The sequence below is a fragment of the Rhincodon typus genome, chromosome 22 (assembly GCF_021869965.1).
Source record: "Rhincodon typus isolate 14 chromosome 22, sRhiTyp1.1, whole genome shotgun sequence".
Lineage (NCBI taxonomy): Eukaryota > Metazoa > Chordata > Chondrichthyes > Orectolobiformes > Rhincodontidae > Rhincodon > Rhincodon typus.
In genome coordinates, this window is record NC_063353.1 from 1,306,776 (window position 1) to 1,332,684 (window position 25,909).

At 41.9% G+C, this 25,909-nt stretch overlaps 1 protein-coding gene across 2 annotated transcripts in view; it reads right to left on the reverse strand.

The window, feature by feature from the left end:
• The window catches only part of LOC109934535 (dynein axonemal heavy chain 3-like), a 429,003-nt gene that overhangs the window by 375,316 nt on the left and 27,778 nt on the right, over positions 1 to 25,909 (reverse strand). For both annotated transcript variants that reach the window (XR_007264478.1, XM_048610380.1), the window contains exons 4-5: positions 18,457 to 18,536; positions 17,371 to 17,488 (exon numbers count right to left, since the gene is read on the reverse strand). Coding sequence is in view for 1 of the 2 variants with exons in the window: in XM_048610380.1 (XP_048466337.1) it covers positions 17,371 to 17,488; positions 18,457 to 18,536 (198 nt within the window). In the remaining variant the exon portion in view is untranslated. The remainder of the gene's footprint in view (positions 1 to 17,370; positions 17,489 to 18,456; positions 18,537 to 25,909) is intronic.

A 25,909-nucleotide genomic window follows, 5' to 3' on the forward strand; every position in this document is an offset into this window, starting at 1 on the left:
TCTCTGTCACCCTCTATCTCCCCCATCCCCACTCTCTCCAGTGGGACTGTCTGTTCTTTTCAGTCTGGCAGTTAGACACACCATTGTTCTGTCATTCTCACATTCTGATCACTCAATCCAAAATATCAACATCCTTTTTCCCCCAGCAATCCAACCCCTTCCCCCAACTATTGCATAAATGCTGCCTCCTCCACACTGAACTTCAGTTCTGATGAAGAGTTATCTGGACTGGAAATGTTAGCTTGCTCTCTCTCCATGTATGCTGCCTGACCCCCTGTGATCCCAGCATTTGTTTGTTTTCAGTACAAAATACTGTGGATGTTGGAAATCTGAGACAAACACAGAGAATGCTGGGGAAACACAGCAGGGCAGGCAGCAGCTGTGGAGAGAGAAACAGAGTTATTGTTTCGAGTCTGGTATGACTTCTTCAGGAAAAAAAACAAAAGAACTGCGGATGCTGTAAATCACGAGCAAGTTGCTGGAAAAGCTCAGCAGCTCTGGGGGCATCTGTGAAGAAAAAAAGTCAGAGTTAACATTTCGGGTCCGGTGACCCTTCCTTAGAACGAGACTTCTGACTTCTTCAGAACCCATGGGCAAAAACTAAACTGGCTCAAACAAACTGAAGAGAGGCCCAAATATCTGATTGGCAAAGATGTAGAGGTGCCTGTGTCAGACTGGGGTAGATTAGGTCAGAAGTCACACGACACCAGGTTATAGTCCAACAGGTTTACTTGAAAACACAAGCTTTCGGAGTCTCAATCCTTCTTCAGGTGTTAGTGCTGATTGGCTAAGGAGAAGCTAATCAAAACCCAATTTCAATAGCTAGAGAAGCAGATATAAAACTGATACTGAATAATTTATCAACCAGCACATAAGAAGCCAAGCAAACAATATCTAGCATTTAATTAACAGGTTGAATGGCCTTCTTTCCTGTTGTATTCAATGTCTCTACAGGCGGAGTTTATGTTTGAAGAACCTCGTGGAAGCCTTGTGCTACTCCCTTTAGGGAAATTCTGTTAGGAGTCATCAGGCTTTTAAGTGGCCAGCTTCAGGCCTTCACTAGGTTGAAGGACCCCAGAATAGAAATGCTATCCCTGTAGATGCTGCTGGCCAATCAGAGGCTAATGTTCCTCCATTGTTATAAGCGCCACCAGGAGTGGTGGTAACTGCTATTAATGCAGCCAATGGAGGCCCAAGATCAATCAGGGGGCCTAAGCCAAAAGTGAATGGAGCTGGATTGGGGACTGGGGTCCTGAGGGGTTAGAGCCAGGGCTGGGCCTGACTTGCATTGGCTGCTCCCATCCTGAGGTCAGGTACCTCAATCAGAGACTGAGGGTCCCGATAATGAGACCTCCCCCGCAACCTGTAGGTTCACAATGAAAGAATGTGGGGTTTGCTTTATAGGCTCCCTCCAGGGTAAGGCCCTTGAATGCCACTGGTCAAATATTCACAATGGTACAAAACCATTAAGAGGCCATTAACTGATTAACAGCCTATGGAAGGGAATTGATTGACATCCAGATAGAAAGCCTATCCATGGACCTTTCCACCATGTATTTAATCAGTCTGACATGAGGAGGGGGCAGTGTTCCCATCCATTCTGGCCTGATTAAAACCTCTCTTCCCACAAGAGCCTCCAACACCTTCTCTCCCCCACCCTCCCACCCCACACCAGTCTCCAAGCTCCCCACCCTATGCCTCGTTGTTTTCATTTAAAAATATAACAGGAACAAAAACATTCTCCCGGGAATACTGAGGATTATCCCAAACACCCAGTAGAACATTAATTCCCCTTGATCCTGGGACTGGAATAATACTTGTTTTCCAGGACCCAGTGTTCAATTTATGTTTGATGTTGAATTTTCCTGGCTTGAGGCAGCTCTGCTTGATGTCTGCAGCTCATGGTAATCAGCAGTCTGGGCCCGATCTCGCTTGATAGGGGATCACAGCCTCCTGACTTCATATCAGCAATTATATTCCTATCTCCCAGGCCAGCATGTGCCCTGCCTGTCTCACTGTCTCCAGGTTTTGTTGTTATTTATATGTTTTTTTTTGGCTCGATCCCAAGCTCATCTAGTCCTGAGATTCTTGTCTCTCATGCCTCTAATTCCCCAATATCCCAGATTGCTCTTTGACAGTGTTCCTCACCAACAACAATGACAGCAATCAACACAAGAATATCAACATCAATAATGTTCAAAATGTATAATGTACACTGAACTACTATCAATAATTGGTTTGTTATGTGGTTGGGGTCCAAAGCTGCTATTATTCATGGAATAGCCTGTCTTCACACCAGGACAGAGCTATAGCTCCCTTCCAGCTCTCTACCCACTCACACAGCTTTAACAGCATCACTCCATTGTCATCATTGTACAGACTGCTGATAGAACATAGAAATTGGGAGCAGGAGAAGGCCATTCAGCTTTTCAGGCCTGAACCACCATTCAGTATGATCCAGGCTGATTCTCAATCTCAATGCCTTATTCCCACTTTCTCCCGATGTTCCTCAATGCCTTTAAAATATAAACATTTATCTCTCTCTCTCTTGATTATATTCAGTGACTTGACCAATGCAGCTTTGTTTTCACAGCAGAGATTTCCACAGCTCTTTGGATGAAGAAATTATTCCTCAGCTCTGTCGTAAGTAGTCAACCTTATACCCTGAGATTGTGTCCCCTGGGTCTAGACTCCCCTCCCAGGGGAAACATCCATCCTGCATCCCGTCTGTCCAGCCCTGTTAGAATTTTATATGTTTCAATCAAATCCCCCATCATCTTTCTGAATTCTCTACCGAATATAGGCCCAATTGAACCGATATCTCCCCATAGGACAACACTGCCATCCTCAGTATCAGCCGAGTGAACCTTCACTGCACTCCCTCTGGAGCAAGTATATCCTTTAGTAGAAGGGGAGACCAAACTCCATTCAATACTCCAGGTCAGATCTCAACAAGTCTCTATATAACAGCAGTTAAGTCATCCTTATTTCTGAACTCAAATCCGCTTACAATGAAAGACAATATAACACTTGCCTTTCTAATTGCTTGCTGTACCTGCCTGTTTATTTTCATTGTCTGGTATACAAGGTCACCCAGATCCCTTTTTACATCCGCACTTCACCACTTAAATAACACTCTGCCTTTCTGTTTTTCATACTGAAGTGTATAACTTCACATTTAGCCATATTGTGCTGTATCTGCCATGTGCTCACCCATTCACTCAACATACCTAAATCACCTTGAAGCCTCCCTGTATCCACTGCACAACTCACAATCTCCAAATTTTATGTCATCAGCGAACGTGGATATGTTGTTCGGAAGAAGACTCATTCTGGACTCAAAATGTTAACTGTGTTTCTGTCTCCACAGGTGCTGCCAGACCTGCTGAGTTTCTTCAGCTTTGTTAGTATTGGTTTCAGATTTCCTGCATCTGCAGTATTTTGTTGTTATTTGTTGTACTTAGCTCCCTTATCCAGGTAATTTATACATGCCATGAATACCTGGGGCCCAAGTGACAACCAGACACATGCTGCCATCCTGAAATAAGAACCATTTATTCCCACTCTCTGTTTCCTGTCTGTGAACAAATTCTCGACCCATGCCAGTACATTATCCCTGATCCCACATGTTTAACTTTGCACTCTAACCTCTTACAACGGGTCTGATCAAAAACCTTCTGAAAATCCGAATACATCACATCCACTGGTTCTTCCATATCTATTCTCCTAGTTAGATCCTCAAAAAAACTCCAGTTGATTTGTTCAGCATGATTTGTCTTTGATAAGCCCATGCTGGCCTTGTCCAGTCTGGTTAATGCTTTCAAAATGTTCTGTTATTACATCTTTTATAATAGACTCTAGCATTTTTCCCACTGCTGATGTTGGACTAACTGGTCTGTAATTCTCTGTGTTGTTCTCTGCCTCTCTTTTTAAATACCAGGGTTACATTTGTCTGCCTCCAATCTGTATGAACTGCTCCACAGTCTACAGAATTTTGGAATATGATAACCGATGCATCCAATATTTCCAAAGCCACTTCCTTTAGTATTCTGGGATGTAGATTATCAGGATCTGGGGATTTGTTAGTCTTTAACCCCACTTTTTATTATTATTTGTATTTTGTGTTATTTATTTCCCATGGCCATTTTCATTCCAAAACTGATTTCCTTCAATTTCACCCTTTCATTGGACCCTTGGTTCCAGATATTTCTGCAACATTATTTGGGTCCTCTTTCATGAAGACAGAATCAAAATACGTGTTCAATTCTTCTGTCATTTCTTTGTTCCCCAATACAATTATCCAGTGCGTCACACATTTATAGGACCTACTACAGACTATTTCTGTAGTCCCTGCAATTTTACTCTCATTCTTTATCTTCTTCCACTTAATCAAATATTTTGTCCTCCTTTTGTTGAACTCTGCCATTCTCCCAATCCTCAGGCTTGTTGCTTTGCCTGGCAATTTTTGATCTAATACTAATCTCTGGATCTAATACTTTCTCTAATTTCTTTTGTGAGCTAACTTTCTGCTTTTATTTTTACGCCAAATAGAAATGAATAATTGTCATGATTCATGCACATGTTCTTTAAATATGAACCATTGCCTATTCACCATCAACGCATTTATTAAGGTTCTCCAATCCATCCTTACCAATTTATGCCTCATATTCTCACCACTTCCTTTGTTTTGATTCAGGACCCCAGTTTCAACCTTGATCTTAATGAAGAATTTTATCATATTATGATCACTCTTCCCTGAACAACAAGATTGTTAATTAATCCTTTCTCATTGCACAATACCCAATATAGAATAGCCTGTTATCTGGTTGCCTCTAATGTTAATCCGATCCCTCTATATCTACTCTCACACGCACATGTTATAAACCTCTCCCCTTACCCCAAAGTCTGGGATTTCACTGGGTCATCTCTGTGATGCTTGGTTAAATCTCACTGATCTGGTTCTAGTCTCATTGTGAGGTTGAGGATGTTTTGCATTCTCTCTCCTATCAATACGAGGCTTCCCTACTCAGTTTGCTTCTTGCTCTTCTGAGAAATAGTTTCACATTTCTGTTGGCATCTTGTTCATTACAATTTCTCTTTGAAATCCCAGGAACTCTATCAACGCTGTCTGCTCTTGGGTTATTGTCTTTTTGCTCTGATCACTCCTCCTGTGTGTGATCTTTTACCCATACCCACTGTCCAGCTACAGCTTCATTATCTCTTATGCTTTGTTCCTTTTATCTACGTTTCGAGACTTGTTTTCCCTTTGCTTTTCCTCGCATTGTTTTCACTCTGTTTTAATCGTTCTCAGTGTTAGGAACATAGGAGCAGGAGGAGGCTATTCGTCCCATTAAACCTGCTCTGTCACACAATTAGAAATTGGCAGATGAACTACCTCAATGCCATTTCCCTGAATTATCCCAATATCATTATTAGTCATTAGTCTCTAGAAAACAATCAATTTCTGTCTTGAACATACTCAATGATTGATCTTCCACAGTCTTGGAGGTAGAGAATTCCAAAGATTTACCATTCTCGGAGTTAAGAAATTCCTTGCCTTCATTGCACAGACCACTGAGTATCTGAGTTGGGACATCATGGGGTGGTTGTATAGGACATTGGTGAGGCTGCTTTTGAGTACTGTGTACAGTTCTAATCGCTCTGCTACAGGAATGATATTGTTAAATTGTCGAGGGTGCAGAAAAGGTTTATAAGGATGTTACAGGGTTTGGAGGTTTTGACTTACAAGGAGAGGCTGGATAAGCTGGGACTTTTTACTCTGGAGTGTAGGGGGTGGCCTTACACAGGTTTATAAAATCATGAGGGGCATAGATAAGATGAATAGTAAAGATCTTTTTCCTAAGGTAGGGGAGTTCAAGACCAGGGGGCATATTTTTAAGGTGAGAGGAGCAAGATTTAAAAGGGAACTTAAGGGGTAACTTTTCACACAGAGGGTGGTTTATATATGGAATGAACTGCCAGAGGAAGTGGTAGATGCAAGTTCAGTTACAACATTTAAAAGACATTTGGAGAGGCACGTGAATAGAAAGGTTTAGAGGGATATGGGCCAAATGCAAGCAAGTGGGACTAGTTTAGTTTGGGAAACTTGTTTAGCATGGACAAGTTGGACTGAAGGGTTTGTTTCCATGCAGTATGACTCTATAGCTCTAAATTACCTGCACCTTCTTCTGAGATTAAACCCCCGGTTTTAGATTCACCAGCCAGGAGAAACATCCTATCGACATCTACCCTGTCCATTTGTAAGTTTCAATGATGTCTTCCCACATTCCCTGAATCTCGAGGAATACAGACTCACTTTCCTCAATCTCTCCTCCATTCTCTTCTAATGCCCTGTTATCACATCCTTTATAACAGATTCCAACATGTTCCCTCCTGATGATGTCAAACTAATGATCTGTTGTTCTCCATCCTCCCCCTCCCTGCCTTCTTAAATAGTCAAATTCATATTTGCTACTTTTTAGCTGGCAGGAACTTTTCCAGAATCAACAGATTTTTCAAAAGTAACAATCAATGCATCCAATATCTCCATGCCCATCTTCATCAATGCTCTGGGGCATCTGGACCAGGGATTTCTGAGAATTCTTAGAGGCTGGCACATGTTGGATGCCAGTGTCCATGAACGTGGGGTGCGTGTGACTAGGGCACATGGAGTTTGCCCTGAGATTTTGGTGCCCGATGTCCAACATGGAGGTTGTTTAAAGCAAGTGGCAAGCTGATGCTGCCAGGTACTCGCTCTGATTTCCATGTCGAGATTTCTCAATGTCTAACTTGTTTTGTGCTTTCAGTAAAATAGTGTTAATGAGGCAAGTTGGGCCACAAATAAGGTGTTTAACAAGCTGTAATCCATCTCAATTGGCGACTCACCACTGTCCATGAAAGGTGCAGTGAAGTTAGGTGGATTGGCCATGCTAAATTGTCGTAGTCAATTGTTGTGTCAAGGGATGTACAGGCTAGGTCAACTAGCCATGGTAAATACAGGGTTACAGGGGTGGGATTGGGTCTGAGTGGGATGCCTTTTGGAGGGTTGGTGTGGACTTGATGGGTCAAATGGCCTGTTTCCGTACTGTGGGGATTCTATGATGATGATGAGTTGATGTTAACGTAACGTAAAGGAAAGGCCTTTTCACCCAATTCTGCCACAAATCTTGCTGTCATCCGCATTCCTTGGGCTCCTGTAAGATTCCATCAATTAATTTTTGCCAAGTTTGGTGAAAGCTTGCCCACATGATTCACCAGCCCAAGGAATCTTTGAAGTTTGATGTTTCTAGATGCTGGATACTTTTTTCTGGGTACTTTTTTCTGGACATATTGTAATTCCTGCAGCTTGAAAATTTGTCCAAGGAATGTTATTTGCAAACTGCCCTTGCTTAGCACCCCACAGTGAAGCACTTTCAAGATTGTGCTAACTCCTTTCCTATGTTCTCCATTTGTGACTCCATGTGAAATTTCGGACCATAAGGACCATAAGAAACAGGAACAGGAATAGTTTGTTTAGCTCCTCGATCCTGCTTTGCCATTCAATATGGGTGACGTAACATTCCTCGCTTCCACTTTGCTGCCTTTTCCCCAGAGCCCTTGATTCCCCAACTGATCAAGAATCTATCTCTCTCAGCCTTAAATGTACACAAGGATTCTGCCCCCATAGCTCTCTGTGGCCAGAGGTTTCAAAGACTCACATCCTCTGAAAGAAGAAACTCCTCCTCATCTCAGTCTTAAATTGGTGCTCCTTTATTCTGAGACTGTGGCCTCTAGTCCTAGACTCTCCCAACCGGGGAAACATCCTCTCAGCATTTACCCTGTCAAGCCCCACAAGAATCCTATATGTTCCATTGCAATCACCTCTCATTCTTCTAAACTCCAGTGAGTAGAGCACAAACTTGTTTAAACTTTACTCATAAGACATTCCCTCCGTACTGGGGATCAGCCAAATGAATCTGCCTCCAATGAAATGAAATCTTTCCTTAAGTAAGGGGACCAAAACTACTCACAGGACTCCAGTTGTAAACTCACCAGCACCTTGTACAGTTGCAGTCAGGCTTCCCTACTCTTATACTCCAACCCTCTTGAACTAAGGGCCAACATCCCATTAGCCATCCTGATTAACAGCTGTATCTGTGTACTAGCTTTCTGTGTTTCATGCTCAAGTGCCCCCTTTGTGTTGTAGGTTTCTGCAATGCCCTTTTATTACCTTCCATTGTGTTAGACTTGGTTCTCCAAGCATTCTTAGTGAGGGTGCTACTCCAAAGGTTAAACTGCAGAAGGGATAATGCCTGAAAGGTGTAAAAATGTAGCCAACTTTCAGGAGCCTTTGTTCAGAAGTAATTGTAAAAATTCATTGTTCATGTTGAGTTTGGTGTTAGCTACGCTTACCAGAACTGAAACATATTGGACGGTCTCACTTTCCAATGCTTTATTTAATAAGTTAGAACCTTTTTCTAATTGAACTATTCAGTTTGCTATTAGTCCAATTCCTGAACACTGTCTGTTGGCATAACAACCAGTGAAATTATCACTTGTCATATCATTTTCATATTTTTCTTTAACTTAGGCTGTTTAGTTATCCATCACTAGGCGTGCCTTGCCATCCACTGCCTCAGGTCAGGACTCACTGTGAACTGGTGGCCAGGTCTATTCCTGCACAGTCTGCCCAATCTGTGATGTCCCTGCCATCCTGTTGGAGTCTTGGAAAAAAATTCCCTTTTCTTCTTGATCAGAGTCCCACAACAGTCATGATGCCTCCTTTTTTGCCGCCACCATGTTGTGTTGTGTGTTTGACGTCTGTTTCATCTCCCAAAGTAGTGCTGCTGGAGTCATAGATACCCTGCAGTATGGAAGCATGCCATTCAACCCATCAAGTCCGCACTGTCCCTCCAAAGAGTATTCCACTCTACCCTAACCCTGCATTTCCCATGGCTAATCCACCCAGCCTGCAAACCCCTGGGCATTATCAGCAAGTTAGCCTGGACAATCTACCTAATCTGCACATCTTTGGACTGTGGGAGGAAGCCGGAGAACCTGGAGGAAACTTGGGGAGAATGTGCAAACTCCACACAGACAGTCACCCGAGGGTGGGATTGGCTCTGGGTCCCTGGTGCTGTGAGGCAGCAGTGTTAACCGTTCAGTCAGCGTGCTGTTCCAAGGCCATGAGGCTTCATGCATGAAATCTTAATTTATAGCCTGATCACTCTACACATTCTTTCAGCATCAGGACAGAGCCTCTGTTCCCTTCCAGCTCTCAGACATCCTTATTAAACATACTTCACATCCTAATCTCACTCATCAACAATATTGTTTGTATTTAAACAATACTATATTATGTTAACACCATAGCCCCTAGCCATCATTCCCTCCTAGCCCAGTGTCAGCTCCTATTCTGACCGTGGCTCACTGAAAATGACACATATTCCAGCTCAGCCCTCACTCCAAGGGAAACAAATTCTGTTCTACATTAATCTGAGGTGCAGGTTCTAATCGGCTTTGAATCTCCAGATGAGAGCGAAACAGCAAATAAAATAGAGAGGTAAGTACAGGGAGAAAGACTGCAATGCAGAATGTATATAAGAAAGACAAAGCTTTCTACTTTAAAATTGTACTACTGTTCAGAAGGTTTTTCATTAGCAATATGTTTTTGAGGATGCTGAGGTTATGAATGGCACTATAGAAATGTAAGTCATTCTTTTCTCCTAGAAAGAGGGCAGTAGACAAGGAATAAGCTGTAGACAAGGATTAAAGAGGTAAACTAGAGTGAGGAGACAGACAGAGAGGGTGAGTGAGTCAGTGAGAAAGGAGATAGCAATGAAGATGTGTTAGTGTCATTTAACATTCAGGAGGGCCAGCAGCAGAATCAGAGAGAAGGGCAAAGAAACTACAGAGTCTCCACTTGCTGAGGGATTGTCTTTCTCCAGCTTGGGGCCAGTGATGTGACTGTTTATACAAAGTGCACCCACTTTGCTTCAACAGCTTAGATGGAGCGAAACAAGCTGATTCCCTTTCAGAGACACTAATGTTATGCCAGCTCCCTCTGCAGGTTTCAAATTGAGACAACATTAATAAACACACATGTATACCACGTGGCATTAAAACTACAATGTCAACACCTGTGAGCAGGTGGCGTGGTGTTAGTGTCCCTGCCTTGGCACTGTATAATCCGGGTTCAGGTCCCTCTGTTCCTGAGGTGTATCAAAACATATCTAAGCAGGTTGTTAGGAATAAATGAGTCGGTACATTTTGTTAAAGAGGCTGTATATTCATGAAGAATGCAAGTAATGGGACTTTTGAAACAAAAATTGTTCAGAAGATGTGAATACTTATGTCGGTTGTTTTGACTGGCACAGACTCAATGGGCTGAAGGGCCTTTTTCTATGCTGTAGACTCGATGACAGTGCCACTGTCAATGCCTTTGCAAAATAGCAATGCTAGCTAATATACCACAAAAAAAGTAAAAACACTGGGATTTATTTCTAGGGCAATCAAATTAAAAGCAGAGATGAAGAATAATCTTCTGCAGAACCTTGGTTGGACGTGACTCGAAATATTGTAGACCTGTGAGGAAATTTCAATTTAATATAGTCACCAATAAATGCATTACAAAATTGAGGAGAATATTCTTGACCAATTAAGACAGTGAATACATGATGGAATAGTTGAGTTAAAGAGCATAGATGTATTTAAGGAAAGCTGGATAACCACAAGGAGAAAAGAATAGAAGGATGTTTTGCTAAGGATGGGATGGGAAAAGGTGAAAAGATTCCCAAGTGAAGTATCAATGTGTTGCAAAGTTGGGTACAGTACTTGTGGACTGGGAGGCAGGAAGTTTGAATTTAGTGTTATTAAAATGCTAGGTGGGAAAGCATTGTGTGGTCCCTTTAAAAGATTGTGCTTTATCTATGCTTAAGAAATTTAAATAAAATGTCTGTGAGCAGCTTGAAAGTTTGAAAGTACGTAGAGAGCACCTGAATTGAAACATTTGTATCAAAAAGTTATGCAGTTAGCAGGCCAAGCAGCAGTTTTGTTTTGTTAGCAAGACAACAAGTTTTGAATTTAGCCAATCAATCTGAACCAGGTACTTAGATACCAAAAACCAATTAAATTTAAATCTGATGGTTTTGACAACATAGGCACAGAGCGTTCCAGATGACACGAGCCTGGCTGTAATTTCAAGAGACTGAATTCTATTTTTTAAATTTTATTTTATGTAAGTGGGACTTGTGTTTATTGGAACAGCATATCGTTAGAATCTTGTTTTATTCAGGAATAGTTAGTAGTTAGAAGAGGTTTATTCAGCTTGTTAATAGTTTGGTTAATTTGTTCGCTGTTAGAATTAAATAAATAAATTGTTACTTAGTCAGGGATCTGTTTTATTTAACCACTAGAACTTGCTGAAAGGCAGGTTACACCACTTTTCACACTCTTTTTTAACGGATTATAGGGAGAGGTGCACCTCTTTGGGTGTTTCGGTTTAGTTCTCAGCAGGGGGAGGGGTGTGCTTGTCAACCTCCGCTTTATAACAGATGCCAGTATACATGTATCAGGCCGAATGGCCTATCTGTGTACCACAGACTTGATTTAACTCAATGTACGTTTACTTGGCATGTTGCCTGCATGTCCACAATTTACATTCAAATACTTCCATTAGTCTTCGTAGGCACTTCACAAACATTTTGATTGTATGCTACCAATTTCTATTCCCCAATCTAGCCTTCTAAATAAGTTAAGATGAATAATATAAAAGACAGTTAGCTAAATTTACCCTTACATCAAGAAATATGTTTGGCCAGCTCAAATAACAACTTATGGTTATGTAGAGCTTGAATGTAAAATGCCACAAAGTGTTTTTGCAGGAGTATCACATGTGATATTAAGGCAAAAGGTTTGGTGAAAGAACCAGGTCTCAAGGAAGTATCTTAGATGGGAAAAGCAAGGTAGCAAGTAGAGAGAGAATTCCCAACCGTAAGGCTGGGGCAGCTGAAGGTATGGCCATCAGTGGAGTACTCGGATATGCTCAGGTGACCAGAATTAGAAGAGTACAGATACCTCATACAGTCAGAGGGGCCATTCAGCCCATCGGATCCATGCCAGCTCTCCACAGGGCAACCCACTGAGTTCTATACACAATGTGATCCCTGTGATCCATTTATTTCAGTCGCGCTCATTCAATCACCTTTTGAAATTATTGACCGGCTCCAAATCTGCCAACCACATAGGCAGCAAATTCCAAGTCATTAACTACTTGCTTCGTAAACAGTTCTTCCTTACATTCCCCACATCAAACCAAAACCTGAAATTTCTCTCTCTTTGTCCTTGTACCAGCAACTAGTGGGAACAGCTCGTCCTTGATATGATCCCAGCTGTAGTATCCTGCAAAGGTCCCACTCTTACTTTAGACACTCTTTCTTTTATATACCCTGTAGAAGCACTTGCTGTTTGTTTTTTTTTTATATTTCTTGACAGTTTATTTTCCTAGCCAATTTTCTCCCCCTTAGTTTTCTACTCATCTGCTGCTGGTCCGTAAAATAACAAAAAAAGCCCCAGTCCTCTAGCTTACCATTGATTTTCACTGCTTTGTATGCCTTAGGTTTTTTTTTTAACTGGATACTTTCCTTGACTGATTTTGTTAATCACACATGGTTCATCCTTCTCATTGAGTTCTTTTTGATCAGAATAACCTTTTGAGAATTATGAAATATCTGCTTAACTGTCTGCCTTTGCTCACCAACTGACTCAGCTTAGTCTATTTTCCAGCCCACTTTGGACAACTTTTCATACCTTCTGTTTAAGTTCAGGGCACTAAATTGAAACATGATTCCTCTCTCTCAAACTGAAGTTGAAATTTAACCATGTTGTGATCGCTCTCTCCAGAGGATCCTGACTACGAGATCTCTAATTATGAGAACCCTTATCAATCCTTTGTCAATACACATTACTAACTCTAAATTAGCTGGTTTCTGGGTAGGTTCTGTGAAGTGCTGCTCTAAGAAATAATCCTTGATGTTTTCTAAAGATATGCCTTCCATGTCACATTTTCTCATCTGATTTGTCCAGTCAATATACAGATTAAAGTCACCCATGATAATTGTTGTGCCTTTCTCACACACCTCCATGATTTCCGATTTCATGCATTGTTTTACAATAAGGCTATACAGATGACCCTCACTCATAATTTTATTTCTTTTCCATTCATTTTCCATTCCTTCTTTCCACTCAAACTGATTCCATATCATGATCTATTGCATCTACATCATTATTCACCACGCATCAATATTAACCTTTATTAACGAAGTTCCTGCAATTGCTTTTCCTTTTTGCCTATTCTTCTGGAAAAGTGAATACCCTTAAATATAGAGTTCCCAGTCCTGGTCCCTCTGTAAAAATGTCTCTTTGTTAGCCATCAATTCATATTCATTTATTTCTATTTGTGCCATCAACACATCTATCTTGTTACAAAAGAGCAGTGATCTAATCCATTGTGTGTCAGAGAGCAGGGACTCCTGGAGTGTTAATGGAATAATGTTCGTACAATGATGCTTTACATCAAGCAGAGTAAACACTGAGCTTATTTTTTTTGGTTCAGATCCATCAAAGATTGATTATAGCTTTGAAAGTCTAGTGACTAAAAGATTTTTAGGGCAATTCAAAAGAGACCTGACTGGGGTCAGAAGAAAAGATAGTTTCTCTTCAAAAAAAGGAGTACAGAACAGTTCAGGGAAAATATGTTTACCTCAGTAGAAAAATGTAGTTTGTGTCCTATATCAATCCCCCATGACCCTTCATAACCTGTGACAATTTAATGTCTACATTCACCTACCATCCTTTAATTCAAATGGGCAGTTGCCTTAGGAAAGGTACATGAAAGGTACAAACTGTGGCCCACCTCAAATCCTGCCCTCAAAGAAATGAGAAGTTCTGGGTTTATAGAGTCATAGAATCATACAGCACGGAAACAGACCCTTCATTCCATTCAGGGATGGGACTTGGGATTCCTGAATTTTTCCAGTATTTCAACACAGTGAGAGGTCTCCATCAGGATGAAAATCCGAGGCTGATTCTTTTCCTTTGAACTATTAAACATTGAGTTGTTTATATTCCTGTACCACTTTGTAAAACTTCATCAGATATGACGAAAGAAGAAAGAAGGGCATTCAACGGGTATACCTCTGTAAAAGATTCAGTCAAGAATAATAATCAACAAGAAAGTCAAGGGCCAAGGGGAGCAGACAGGAAAGTGGGATTGAAGCCATAAGCAGGGAAGCCATGTTCTCAATGATTGATGGAATAAGGTTGAGGATCCTGCTCCTTAGTCCTATGTTTCCAAACAAATTGGTTTTATCCAGTTTGATTCACTATTCAATGAACCTCAATTTTGTGAACAACCTTTTCACTAATACTTTCTGAAATTACATCTAAACAACATCTACCACATTCCCTTCATCAGCCTTCTCTGTGCTACAGGTATCACAGACCTTCAAGCCTAAAGCAAAGCTGGGCAGATTTGGACATTTCTTGATCAGTACAAATGGTGGTGTTAATGCTTGAGAAGGACAGGGGACTGAAAGATAACTGCATTCCTGTTTTTATTATTGCTCAAACACAAAACATCAGGTGTGGAAAATGGAGAAGACAGAAGAATGTCACCAAAGGATGCTTACTTCAGGACGGGACAGGATGCCTGTGGACCCAAAGTGATGAACCAGTAAAACAAATGATGAATCCACCAGCATTAAACTGGTGCAGGGAAAACCAAAAGAACTTCCATTTCACCCAAAACACTTAATGCAAATGGTAATTGGATGAAAATGCTCAAATCTGAAAATGTCAGAATCATGCATTTAGGAAATTACAGCTACTTACCTGCAATCTCATGCGACAATGAATTAAATCAACTTTTCTTTTAAAACTGTCAACTACACTCCATGTGCTCCATTTTTTGAAGCATTTATAGAGATAAAAGGAGGAAAGAAAGCTTTTCATTTCACACAGTGAACTAACACTGTTATTTTTAGCAGATTTATTGGTGAAATAATTGGAAACACATTGATGACTGGTTCTTACTAAGTGCCCATCTCTCAGTATCATCACATCCACTGCAGCCCTAGCTATTCTCAATCTGATCAGTTCTGTCATTAAACTGGGAAACTGCATCAGTACTTTCTCCAAAATTCAGAACCAATAGAGTCCATTGGATGAGTTCTGTCCCATTGTGTACAACATCACCCTGCATTTATGTAGCGAGATGATTAAATGTTCCAAAATATTTCACAGAAACTTTACAGCACGATATAGAACATCAACTGACATAAGGGAGATTTTAGGACAGTCAACTGTGAGGGTATCATTGAGGGCGGTTTTATGGAGTGTTTTAGAGATGAAAGGGATGGAGAGGTTTCAGGAGGTAAAGCAGCAGAGGGTCCGGGAGCCTGGGATGTGAGCTGTTCAACATTTTCTTCAATCATGATTCTGAACACATCGATCAAATCTCCTCTAAATACTCCCACTTCTGAGAAGAAGATTTGCAATGTCTCCAAACTACCGATGTTACTGGGATATCTCATTCCTGGAGCCATTCTTGTAAACCTTTGTTTATTCTTGTGGGTTGCATCTATTAACATCTGTGACTAACTAAAATTTATCAAACTCAATTTCAAAATGTTCACTTTCTGATCTTCAACAGCTTTTGAGGGAGTGAATTCCTGAAAAGACTCACAGAATGGTTACAGTGCAGAAAGAGGCCATTTGGCCCATAAGACTTATGCTGGTTCTATTACTTAGTGCAGTCTCCTGCCTTTTCCCCATAGCCCTGCACACCATTACTATCCAGATTATAAATCCAACGCCCTCTTGAATGCTTTAATTGAACTTTCCTCCAACACATTTCTATTCCATAAGAAAGGGGTGGCAAAAAAGCAAATTGATTTTCCCTGGATAGTGTTGAAATTCTTGGATGTTGATGGAGCTGCACTCTTCCAGGCAAGCGGGGAGTATTCCATCATACCCCTGACTTATACCCTGTAGATGGTGGACAGGCTTCAGGCAGGTTCCCAGCCTCTGACCTGCTCTTGTAGCCGCTGTGTTTATGTGGCGAGTTTAGTTCACTATCTAGTCAATGGTAACCTGCAGAATGTTGAGAGTGGGGTAATGCTCATGCTGTTGACCTTCAAGGAGAGTTGGTCATTGCCTAACATTTGTGCAACAAAAGTATTACTTGCCACTTACAAGATGCAATGCAGAAATTCACCAAATTCCTTAGACCTTCCAAACCCATGACCACTTCCATCAAGAAGGACCTGGGCAGGAAATATCAACCACAAAATCCCCTCCAGGCTACTCACCATCCTGACTTGGAAATATATTGCTTTCCCTTCAGTGTCACTGAGCTAAAATCCTGAACTTCCTCCCTATACAACAATATGATTGTCCCTTTGCCAAAAGGACTGTGTCACTTCAAGAAGAGGGCTCATAATGACCTTCTCCAGGGCAATTAGGTTTGAGCAGAAAATGAGAGCCCAGCCAATGATGCCAACATGTTGAGAATTAAAGTTTTTGTGAAGATTTGTAGCTTGGGTTGTGGATGAGGTTGTAGACTTGCTCGCTAAGCCATGTGTTTGATTGCAGATGTTTCGTCACTCTGCGAGGTATCACTGTCAGTGCGCCTCCGGTGAAATGTTGGTGTTCTGTCCCGCTTGTTATTTATACGCCTCAGTTTGCTGGGATGATTGGCATTACTTTCCATTACTGCCGCATATTACATTCGTTTTATAGGTTGTGGGTATGCCCACACTCACAACCAATAAAGCTAACATAACATACAAAATACCATGCAAGGCCTGTGAGAAACATTACATAGACCAAACTGGAAGAAAACTGACAATAAGGATACACGAACACTAACTAGACACCAAGAGACACGACCAATTCTCATTGGTTTTAATACACACGGACAAACAGGGGCACAAACTTGACTGGGACAACACATCCATAACAGTACGAGCCAAACAGAGACATGCCAGGGAATTCCTGGAGGCCTGGCATTCCATTTGGAACTCCATCAACAAATACACTGAACTGGACCCAATATACAAACCACTGAAAAACAGAACCGGAAGTGATGCCAATCACCCCAGCAAACTGAGGCATATAAATAACAAACGGGACAGAACACCAACACTTCACTGGAGGCGCACTGACGATGTTACCTAGCAGGGTGATGAAACGTCTGCAATCACACACCCTGGCTTGGCGAGCAAGTCTTCAACCTCATGTTGAGAATTAACTTAAAGAATGTGTCCAAACCTTTTGGAAATTAATCATTCAAATTCCTTTCAAATAACCTTATTAGCACTAATCAGTACTCACTTTCTCCTGCCCAGAGGTGTTCTGGGTGATTTGGTCTTGAATGCCTTTGCTCCATGGTGAGCAGTTCTTAAAGATGGTGATGATTCTGGATCATCGCTCCACTGCTGTTCAAGTGATTCTGAATCAGACACAACATAAATATAGAATTCTCATCACAGTAATCTTTTCCCAGAATCAGTACTGTTTTATACTGGATGCTGTGTTGGCACAGAGACTGAGGGACACGAATAATGTTGGAAAGCATGAAACCAAAGTGTGAAGCTGCCCCAGTGGGGTGGTTGTAAGATTTATCCAGTCTCATTGTAGTGAAATGTTCCTTTCCTGTAACTCCACTAACTTCATCTTTTTGACCTGGTCTATAGTTGTCCCCTGTAGTTGGTGCTTTTCCATTGTGGCTGTCATTGGATCTGGGTATTTTTGAAATACAGCTCTTGTCAAGCTTAAGACTGTGCAGATTTTAGTGATTGCATCCACAAAATAATCTAATGTGCCACTCACAATTTCAGGAAACTACTTCTCTGGTCAAGTATCAGGTGCCAATATTTAAACATCACACAGACTGCATGCAACTTAAAGACAGTATAAGACATTGGCTGTACACAACATAAACTGTACAAGGTGTTGACTGTACATAAAGATTGGACATGACACAGAGACTGTTCACAACATGCAGACTATAAAAATCATAAAGATTGTATACAACATAACTGCATAAATCGTAAAGACTATATACATCACATAGATTGGACACATAACACAGACTGTGCATGACGTGGAGACTGTACACATCATAAAGTCTGTAGAGACAGCATCAACATTTATAAAGCACCCTTAGTGTAATCAAACATGCTGTGATGCTTCACAGTAACATTTCAAAATACAATTTGACACTGAGCCACATTAAGCATTGAACCACATTAGGGCCAGGTGACCAAAAATCTGTTCAAAGCAATATGTTTTAAGGAACATCTTAGAAGAGAAAAACATGGTAAACAAACTAAGATGTTTGGAAAGGAATTACAGATTGCACCAAAAAGTTAGATTTAGAAGATTTCTAGTGGAATGCCACTTGTTAGATGTCCTTACCACAGGAGCTGAGCAGCTTGTAGATGTGATCAGTTGAATAGTTTCTGGCTGCAGGACTGTAGTTATTTGCAATAGAATCACTGAAAAAGAAAGCAAACATCTCAGTGAATCTCTTCCAAATAATGAGTTCAACTTGCTCATTGATCTCAAAGTGTTAACGTCACACTCATTTTCTCCTGCAAAGCTGGAAGAACAATTTAGCCACTGGAAAAATATTTCTATAAATAACTGCAATGAATTCACCAGCATAACCTGCAATAAATGAAATGTTCCTGCAGCTAAAACATGTTTCCCAGATCTTTACTGCAGGCAAGATGTTTATACTTAAATTTAGCCAGACATTTTATATCTCAGTATTCCCCATTCTATATTGCAGTAGTCTCTATTCTAAATCCTAGTATTCTTCATTCTATTCCCCATTCTGTATTCCAGTATTTGCCATTTTATTCCCCATTCTACATCCCAGTATTTCCCATTCCATATCCTGGTATTACCCATTCTATTCCCCATTCTGTATCCCGGTATCTGCCATTCTATTCTCCATTCTACATCCCACTGATCCCCAATATATTCCCTATTCTATATCCCAGTATTGCCCATTCCATAACTGGTATTCCTCATTCTGTTCCCTATTCTAAATCTCAGTATTCTCCATACTATCTCAGTATTCTGAATCTATTCTCCATTCTATGTTCCAGTATTCTCCATTCTATATCCTGGTATTACCCATTCAATATCCGAGTAACTCCCCATTCTATATCCTTGCATTCCCTATTCTATTCCCCATTCTGTATGCCAGTACATCCTCATTCTATATCCTGGTATTCCCCATTCTGTTCCCCACTCTACATCCCCAAGTTCCACATTCTACATTATGGGATGTTATTGAGAACTAGGTCTGCACTTGACTTGATCCAGAATGGGGTTTGAATCTGCCTGGCAGGGATATTTCTTAAAGACACAGACACACTATAAACAATTGGACAACATTTGCCACATAACCATGACTGTGAGAAGAGTTACACTGATTAGGATTGATAGTCAGGCTTGCTGTGTGATGTCTGTCTGTACTGGAAGCTACATATATTAGTACACAGGACCCTGTTCTTTGCAGACAGAAGATACATGCACCCCCTTCCCCTCCCCCATTTCTGAAGAAGGGTCCAGACCCGAAACGTCAGCTTTCCTGCTCCTCTGATGCTGCCTGGCCTGCTGTGTTCATCCAGCTCCACACTGTGTTATCTCAGACTCCAGCATCGGCAGTTCCTACTATCTCTGCACCTAGAGTATGCCTGTTTCAACACAACAAAATAGTTAACAATCAGTGATAACAAGGTGTAGAGCTGGATGAACACAGCAGGTCAAGCAGCATCAGAGGAGCAGGAAGGCTGACGTTTCGGGCCAAGACCCTTCTTCAGAAATGGGGGAGGGGAAGGGGGTTCTGAAATAAATAGGGAGAGAGGGGGAGGCGGATAGAAGATGGATCGAGGAGAAGATAGGTGGAGAGGAGACAGACAGGTCAAAGAGGTGGGGATGGAGCCAGTAAAGGTGAGTGTGGGTGGGGAGTTAGGGAGGAGATAGGTCAGTCCATGGAGAACGGATAGGTCAAGGGGGTGGGATGAGGTTAGTAGGTAGGAGATGGGGGTGGGGCTTGTGGTGGGAGGAGGGGATAGGTGGGAGGAAGGACAGATTAGGGAGGCAGGGACAAGCTGGACTGGTTTTGGGATGCGGTAGGGGGAGGGGAGATTTTGAAGTTTGTGAAGTCCATATTGATCATGACAGCAGTGGGAGATGAAGCGGTCAAGGGACGGTAGGAGGCCTTGGGGTGGTGTCCAGTAGGAGGGGGTGTGTTGGAGGCGGGAGACGGGGTCAATAGAGGGAGGGTTAGGATCACGGTTAAAGAAGTAAGTGCGGAGGCGGAGGCGGAGGAAAATCTGTTCAACGCCCAAGCGTGAGTTGTATTTGTCGATGTTTGGGTGGAGGGGGTCAAAGGCGAGCCCTTTACTGAGGACTGACCGTTCGTCCTCAGTAAAGGGGAGGTCTGGGGGGCATGGTGAAGACCCGGCAGGGCTGGGTGCTACAGTCTCCTCTGGAGCTGCTGTGTTCATCCAGCTCTACACCTTGTTATCTCAGATTCTCCAGCATCTGCAGTTCCTACTATCTCTGAAACACTGTTAACAATCAGTCTTTGGTTCGTTTCTCAGGCCATTATCCTGATCAATCAGTCAACCTGCCTTTTTAAAAGTTAATTGTCAGTTACCATTAGCTCGTGCATTCTCCATAGCAACACTTCCACCAATCAGAGTCCACTTGCTAACCAATCAGCATGCTCATAAATGTTGTTTTCCCTCTCTGTTATTTCTTGCAAGGGTTTTCTTAAATGAGGGCAAGACAAATTTATTTTTTTCAGCAACGCTCAAGTCGTGTCTTACCAAATCTCTCCAAAAAGAATCCTGTCATATTGCTCCCTGAGTCTGCTGCCCTTGTCTCTCCAAGTGCTCGAGATCATGGTTTAGAAGGTGGGGGCCAATCTATTCCAAAGATAGTAGGAACTGCAGATGCTGGAGAATCCGAGACAACAAGGTGCAGGGCTGGATGAACACAGCAGGCCAAGCAGCATCATTCCAAAGACCCTTCTATTGTCTGAGGGAACTTGTTCCGTTTGGGTGAAAGTCTTTGGCTTTGTTTATTCAGCTGCATTTTAACAATATTCCTGTGAGTCTCAGAAACCTAGGTAATAAGTAAAGATCAGTGATAGGAAATAGAGGCTTTTGAAATGTTTCTGGCAGTAATTCTGTTCTATTTGAGAATTACTTTTAGAACAACGGAATGATTGAATCTCTGCAATCCAATGTTTGACAGCAGATTTGGGATGTTTTCCCTTTCGAAGAAAGTAAAATGTAAAACAATTGGATGTGAACCATCTGTGAAATGTTTTCCCAGTTTTCATGGAGATAGCAGACCCCCAGGCAGTGTGACCTTTTGTGGAGCTTGCAAAGCAGAAATCTCAGCGGAGAACAATAATCACATATCATCATGTGCAAAGAGGACACCAAGTAAGAATGTCTTGTCTAGCCAAACAGGCAGTGTCTACATGTGGGATATTGTACCATGTGCAGGCAATGTTACCAAGCTGTTCTACTCGTGGGCAGCATCAGAATTATACTGAACAAAAGATAGTGGCTGAGAATCGACTGCTTCTTATTTCCCTCCCCTCCTCCATAATCCATTCCCTCTCATTCCCCAAACCCTCCTCATTCCCCAACCCCTCCTCATTCCCCTCCCCCTCCTCATTCCTCTCCCACTCATTCCTCTCCCACTGTCATTCTCCTCCCCCTCTCATTCCCCTTCTACTCCTCATTCCTCTCCCACTCTCATTCCCCTCTCCCTCTCATTCCCCCTCCCTCCTCATTCTCCACCCCCTCCTCATTCCCCTCACCCCTCTTATTCCCCTCCCCATAGAGAAGTGCATTTCATAGTTGGCAATGCTAACTGCACTGCAGTTCACAAAGTCAATAGACTTTTTAAATATACCTGTGATTAATTGGGGGCCAAAAGGGTTATGGGACAGAACAAAGTTACTTAGACCTTTAGCAAATTTGTGAAATGAACTCTATGCTCTCTGCTATGAGGAAGTTTGAACATTTCACTCTGTCTTAATCCTGTGGGGAGTCACTATGATATACAAACTGTGTCATTGAGGCGCAACACCTTGCTTTGAGAGTGCAGCAGGATCTACTGGCCTATTGCTCAGTGAATGGTACAATCCTGACTCCCCACCAGCTCCCAGAATGGAGAGGCAATTGCACTGTTGCTGTTTATTGCCTTGTTGACGGAATATCCTGCAGAAAGTCAGTCAGACATTGCCACAGATAATGCCCGACACTGCTCCGTGTGCAAGGCAATGCTTCAATCTGATCTGTCAATCACCATTCTCCACAGAATGCAGAGATCACCCAGTGATTGCATAAAATATTAAATCAACACTACAATACCCTGAAACGATTTAAGTCTGATGATAATGGATTAGGAAATTGACTGAATTTCACAGGATATGTACTTGTCCTTGGTTTCAATGGCTTTTTTGAAGATCTCAAACTGGAATAATACCTTCAATCTCTTATTCAGTTACACAAGTGTTACTGCTTGGTGCAATGAATGGATTTATACCTTCAGCAGGAGACGAAAGGAATTGTTTGCTGTTGAAGTCACTGCAGAAAGTAACACATCAGGAGAGCTGTTGTGAACATGGGAAGAATTGAGCCGGAAAAACACAAACCGGGAAACAAGACTGACTGAGCTGTTTAATGAGGCAGAGAAAGAAAATAGCTGAGATTAAAACAAACAGCTCATTCATTCCAAGGGGACAAAATACAGGAACTGTTGTTTAGGGCCTGGGAGGGAAAAGCTTCATGAGAGATTGGAAACAAATATTTAGAGTCTAGGCAAAGAGACAGATATGAAGCTGCAGATTGCAGTTAACAGTGGAAGCTCTAGTTGAGAGTTTTGAAGAGTTAGTTTAGTGATGCAGAGGTAAGGGGAAACAATAAGTAAAGACAAACAGTCCACAGGGAAGTCATTTGTAAAGAAGCAAACTGTATAAGTGGTTGCCGAGGCAGCAACCTCAAATTCATCAAAAACTTTGCCTCATTCCCAAAGGGGGGGGTGCTGTCTCTGTTGATGGCAGAGTGAGTTATAGAGAAGTTGACATTTAACCATTGCAACAAAGGTTAGAGACAGACTGCCATCATGAGTCAATAGAGGTGACGGCTGTGCTGCTTACTGCGATGTGATGAGCTAATTATCAGGATGTTGCTATAGTAATGGCAAAGTCATTCCATAGTTATTACAGAAAAGGATTACTGCCACCTGATTTGTAACAAGTGGCTAACACCACTTCACTCAGAATATGATTATTGCTACTTTCTGTTTCATGTATCACAGAATTGTTATGACACAGAAGGAGGCAAATCAACCCATTGTGCCTGTGTCGGTTCTATTCCCAAGTGCCAATTTCCTGCCTTTCCCCCCATTCCTGCCCATGATTTCTATCTAAATAACCATCCAATGTCTCCCTTGAATGTGCCTCAATTGAACCTGCCTCCACCAAATTTCCAGCCAGTGCATCTCACACCTTAACTACTCGCTGTATGAAAAAGGTTTTTCTCACATCACTCTTGCTTCATTTGCTTTAAATCCGCACCCTTTCGGTCTTTCTTTCCTTTTTACAGCTTCTCCCTATCTACTCTGTCCAGCCCACTCATCATCATGACAACCTCTAAAATAATCTCTTCTCAGCCCTAAAGAAGGGTCAGATATTCTGAAGAAAGGTCACTGGACCCAAAACGTTGACTTTGATTTCTCTCCTCAGATACTGCAAGACTTGCTGAATTTCCCCAGCAGTTTGTGATTTCCAGCATCTGCAGTTTTTTTTTGTTTACTGTCTCCTCTCAGCCTTGTTCCCTCCAAGGAGAACAGTCCCAGCTTCTTCAATCTATCCTCATCGTCAAAGTTTCTCATTCCTGGAACCATTCTTGTAAACCACTTCTGCACTGTCTCCAACGCATTCGCATCTTTTTTATAATATGGTGTCCACTACTGTACACAATGTTTCAGCCGAGGTCTAACAAGTGTCTTGCACAAGTTCATCATCACCTCCTTGCTCTTGTACTCTATGCTCCTATCTATTAAAGCTGAGAAGGCTGTCTGATTTATTAACTGCTCTCTCCATCTGTCCTACCACCTTCAATGATCTATGTAGATATACACTCAGGTCCATCTGCTCCTTTAGAATTATACCCTCTGTTGTATATAAAAACCAAAAGAACTGCAGATGCTGTAAATCAGGAACAAAAACAAAGTTGCTGGAAAAGCTCAGCAGGTCTGGCAGCATCTGTGGAGTTCTGAGGAAGGGTCACGGGACCCGAAACATTAACTCTGTTTTCTCCTCCACAGATGCTGCCAGGCCTGCTGAGCTTTTCCAGCAACTTTGTTTTTGTTTTCTCTGTTGTATATGTCTTTCAGTGTTCTTCTGACCAAAACGCAACTCACAGTTCTCTGCATTGAACTTCACCAGCCACCTCCACCAATTTGTCACTGTCCCTTTGGAGCTCCTCACTGGCCTTCTCACAGTTTACAATTCTACCAGTTTAATGTCCCCTGCGCACCAGAACCTAGACATTAATGTATATCAGGAAAAGCAAAGATCCCAATACCTCCACAAAAACAGAAATCACACGACACCAGGTTATAGTCCAACAGGTTTATTTGAAAACACAAGCTTTTGGAGCCTCAATCCTTCTTCAGCTGTTAGTGAGAGAGGTAGTATCAGACACAGAATGTATATGTAAAAGATCAAAGGTTCACACCATTGATGAGGATGCAAACAAACCTAAGATGCTGTTAAATCTTTAACCAATTATAAGGTTTTAATTGATTAATATGTATATGTAATTCCCTGAATTCCTTTCTAGTCACTGCCCTGAGAGAACTAAAGGTTTTATCAGTGTAAAGAAAAGGTGACATTTTAGGTCAGATAATGCATGTTAGGTGTAAGGCCTTGTTTAGAATCAGTTTGTGTTTTAGTTTGGAGTCAGACTGGTTTTATTTCTAAAGTAGGAACTTGTAAAGCACCATATTGACCGACTGTCTATAAATTGTGAGCTTTTTGAACAAAATAAAATGTATCTTCAAACACAAATTTACCCCATAGATTTGTGCACGCACGTGTGTGTGTGTGTGTGTGTGTGTGTGTGTGTGTGTGTGTTTGTGTGTGTGTGTGTATGGCTCTGTGTGTGTGTGTGTGTGTGTATGGCTCTGTGTGTGTGTGTGTGTATGGGTGTGTGTGTATGGGTGTGTGTGTATGTGAGACAGTTGTGGGGAGGGAGAGTGTGTGTGTATGGCTCTTTGTGTGTGTGTGTATGGCTCTGTGTTTGTGTGTGTGTGTGTGTGTGTGTGTGTGTGTGTGTGTGAGAGAGAGAGTTGGGGGGGAGGGAGAGTGTGCGTGTGAGTGAGGGGTAGGGACAGTGTGTGTGTGTGAGAGAGAGAGTGGGGGGGAGGGAGAGTGTGTGTCTGTGTGTGTGTGAGAGACTGTGTGTGTGTGGGTGTGGGTGTGTGTGTGTGTGTGAGAGAGTTGGGGGGAGGGAGAGTGTGCGTGTGAGTGGGGTGGGGGTGGGAGAGTGTGTGTGTGTGTGTGAGAGAGTGTGAGAATGTGTGTGTGTGTGTGAGAGTGTGCGTGGGAGTTTGTGAGTGTGCATGTGTGTGTGTGTGAAGATAAACAGCTTGACTGTAATGATTACCATTATAGTACACAGCTTGCTGCAGACAGGAGCACAGCAATATAGTGAATGCAGATACGACAATATTCATGAATCTGAACCAGTGACACCTTCAGTATTTGCTGGAAAAGCTCAGCAGGTCTGGCAGCATCTGTGGAGGAGAAAACAGAGTTAAC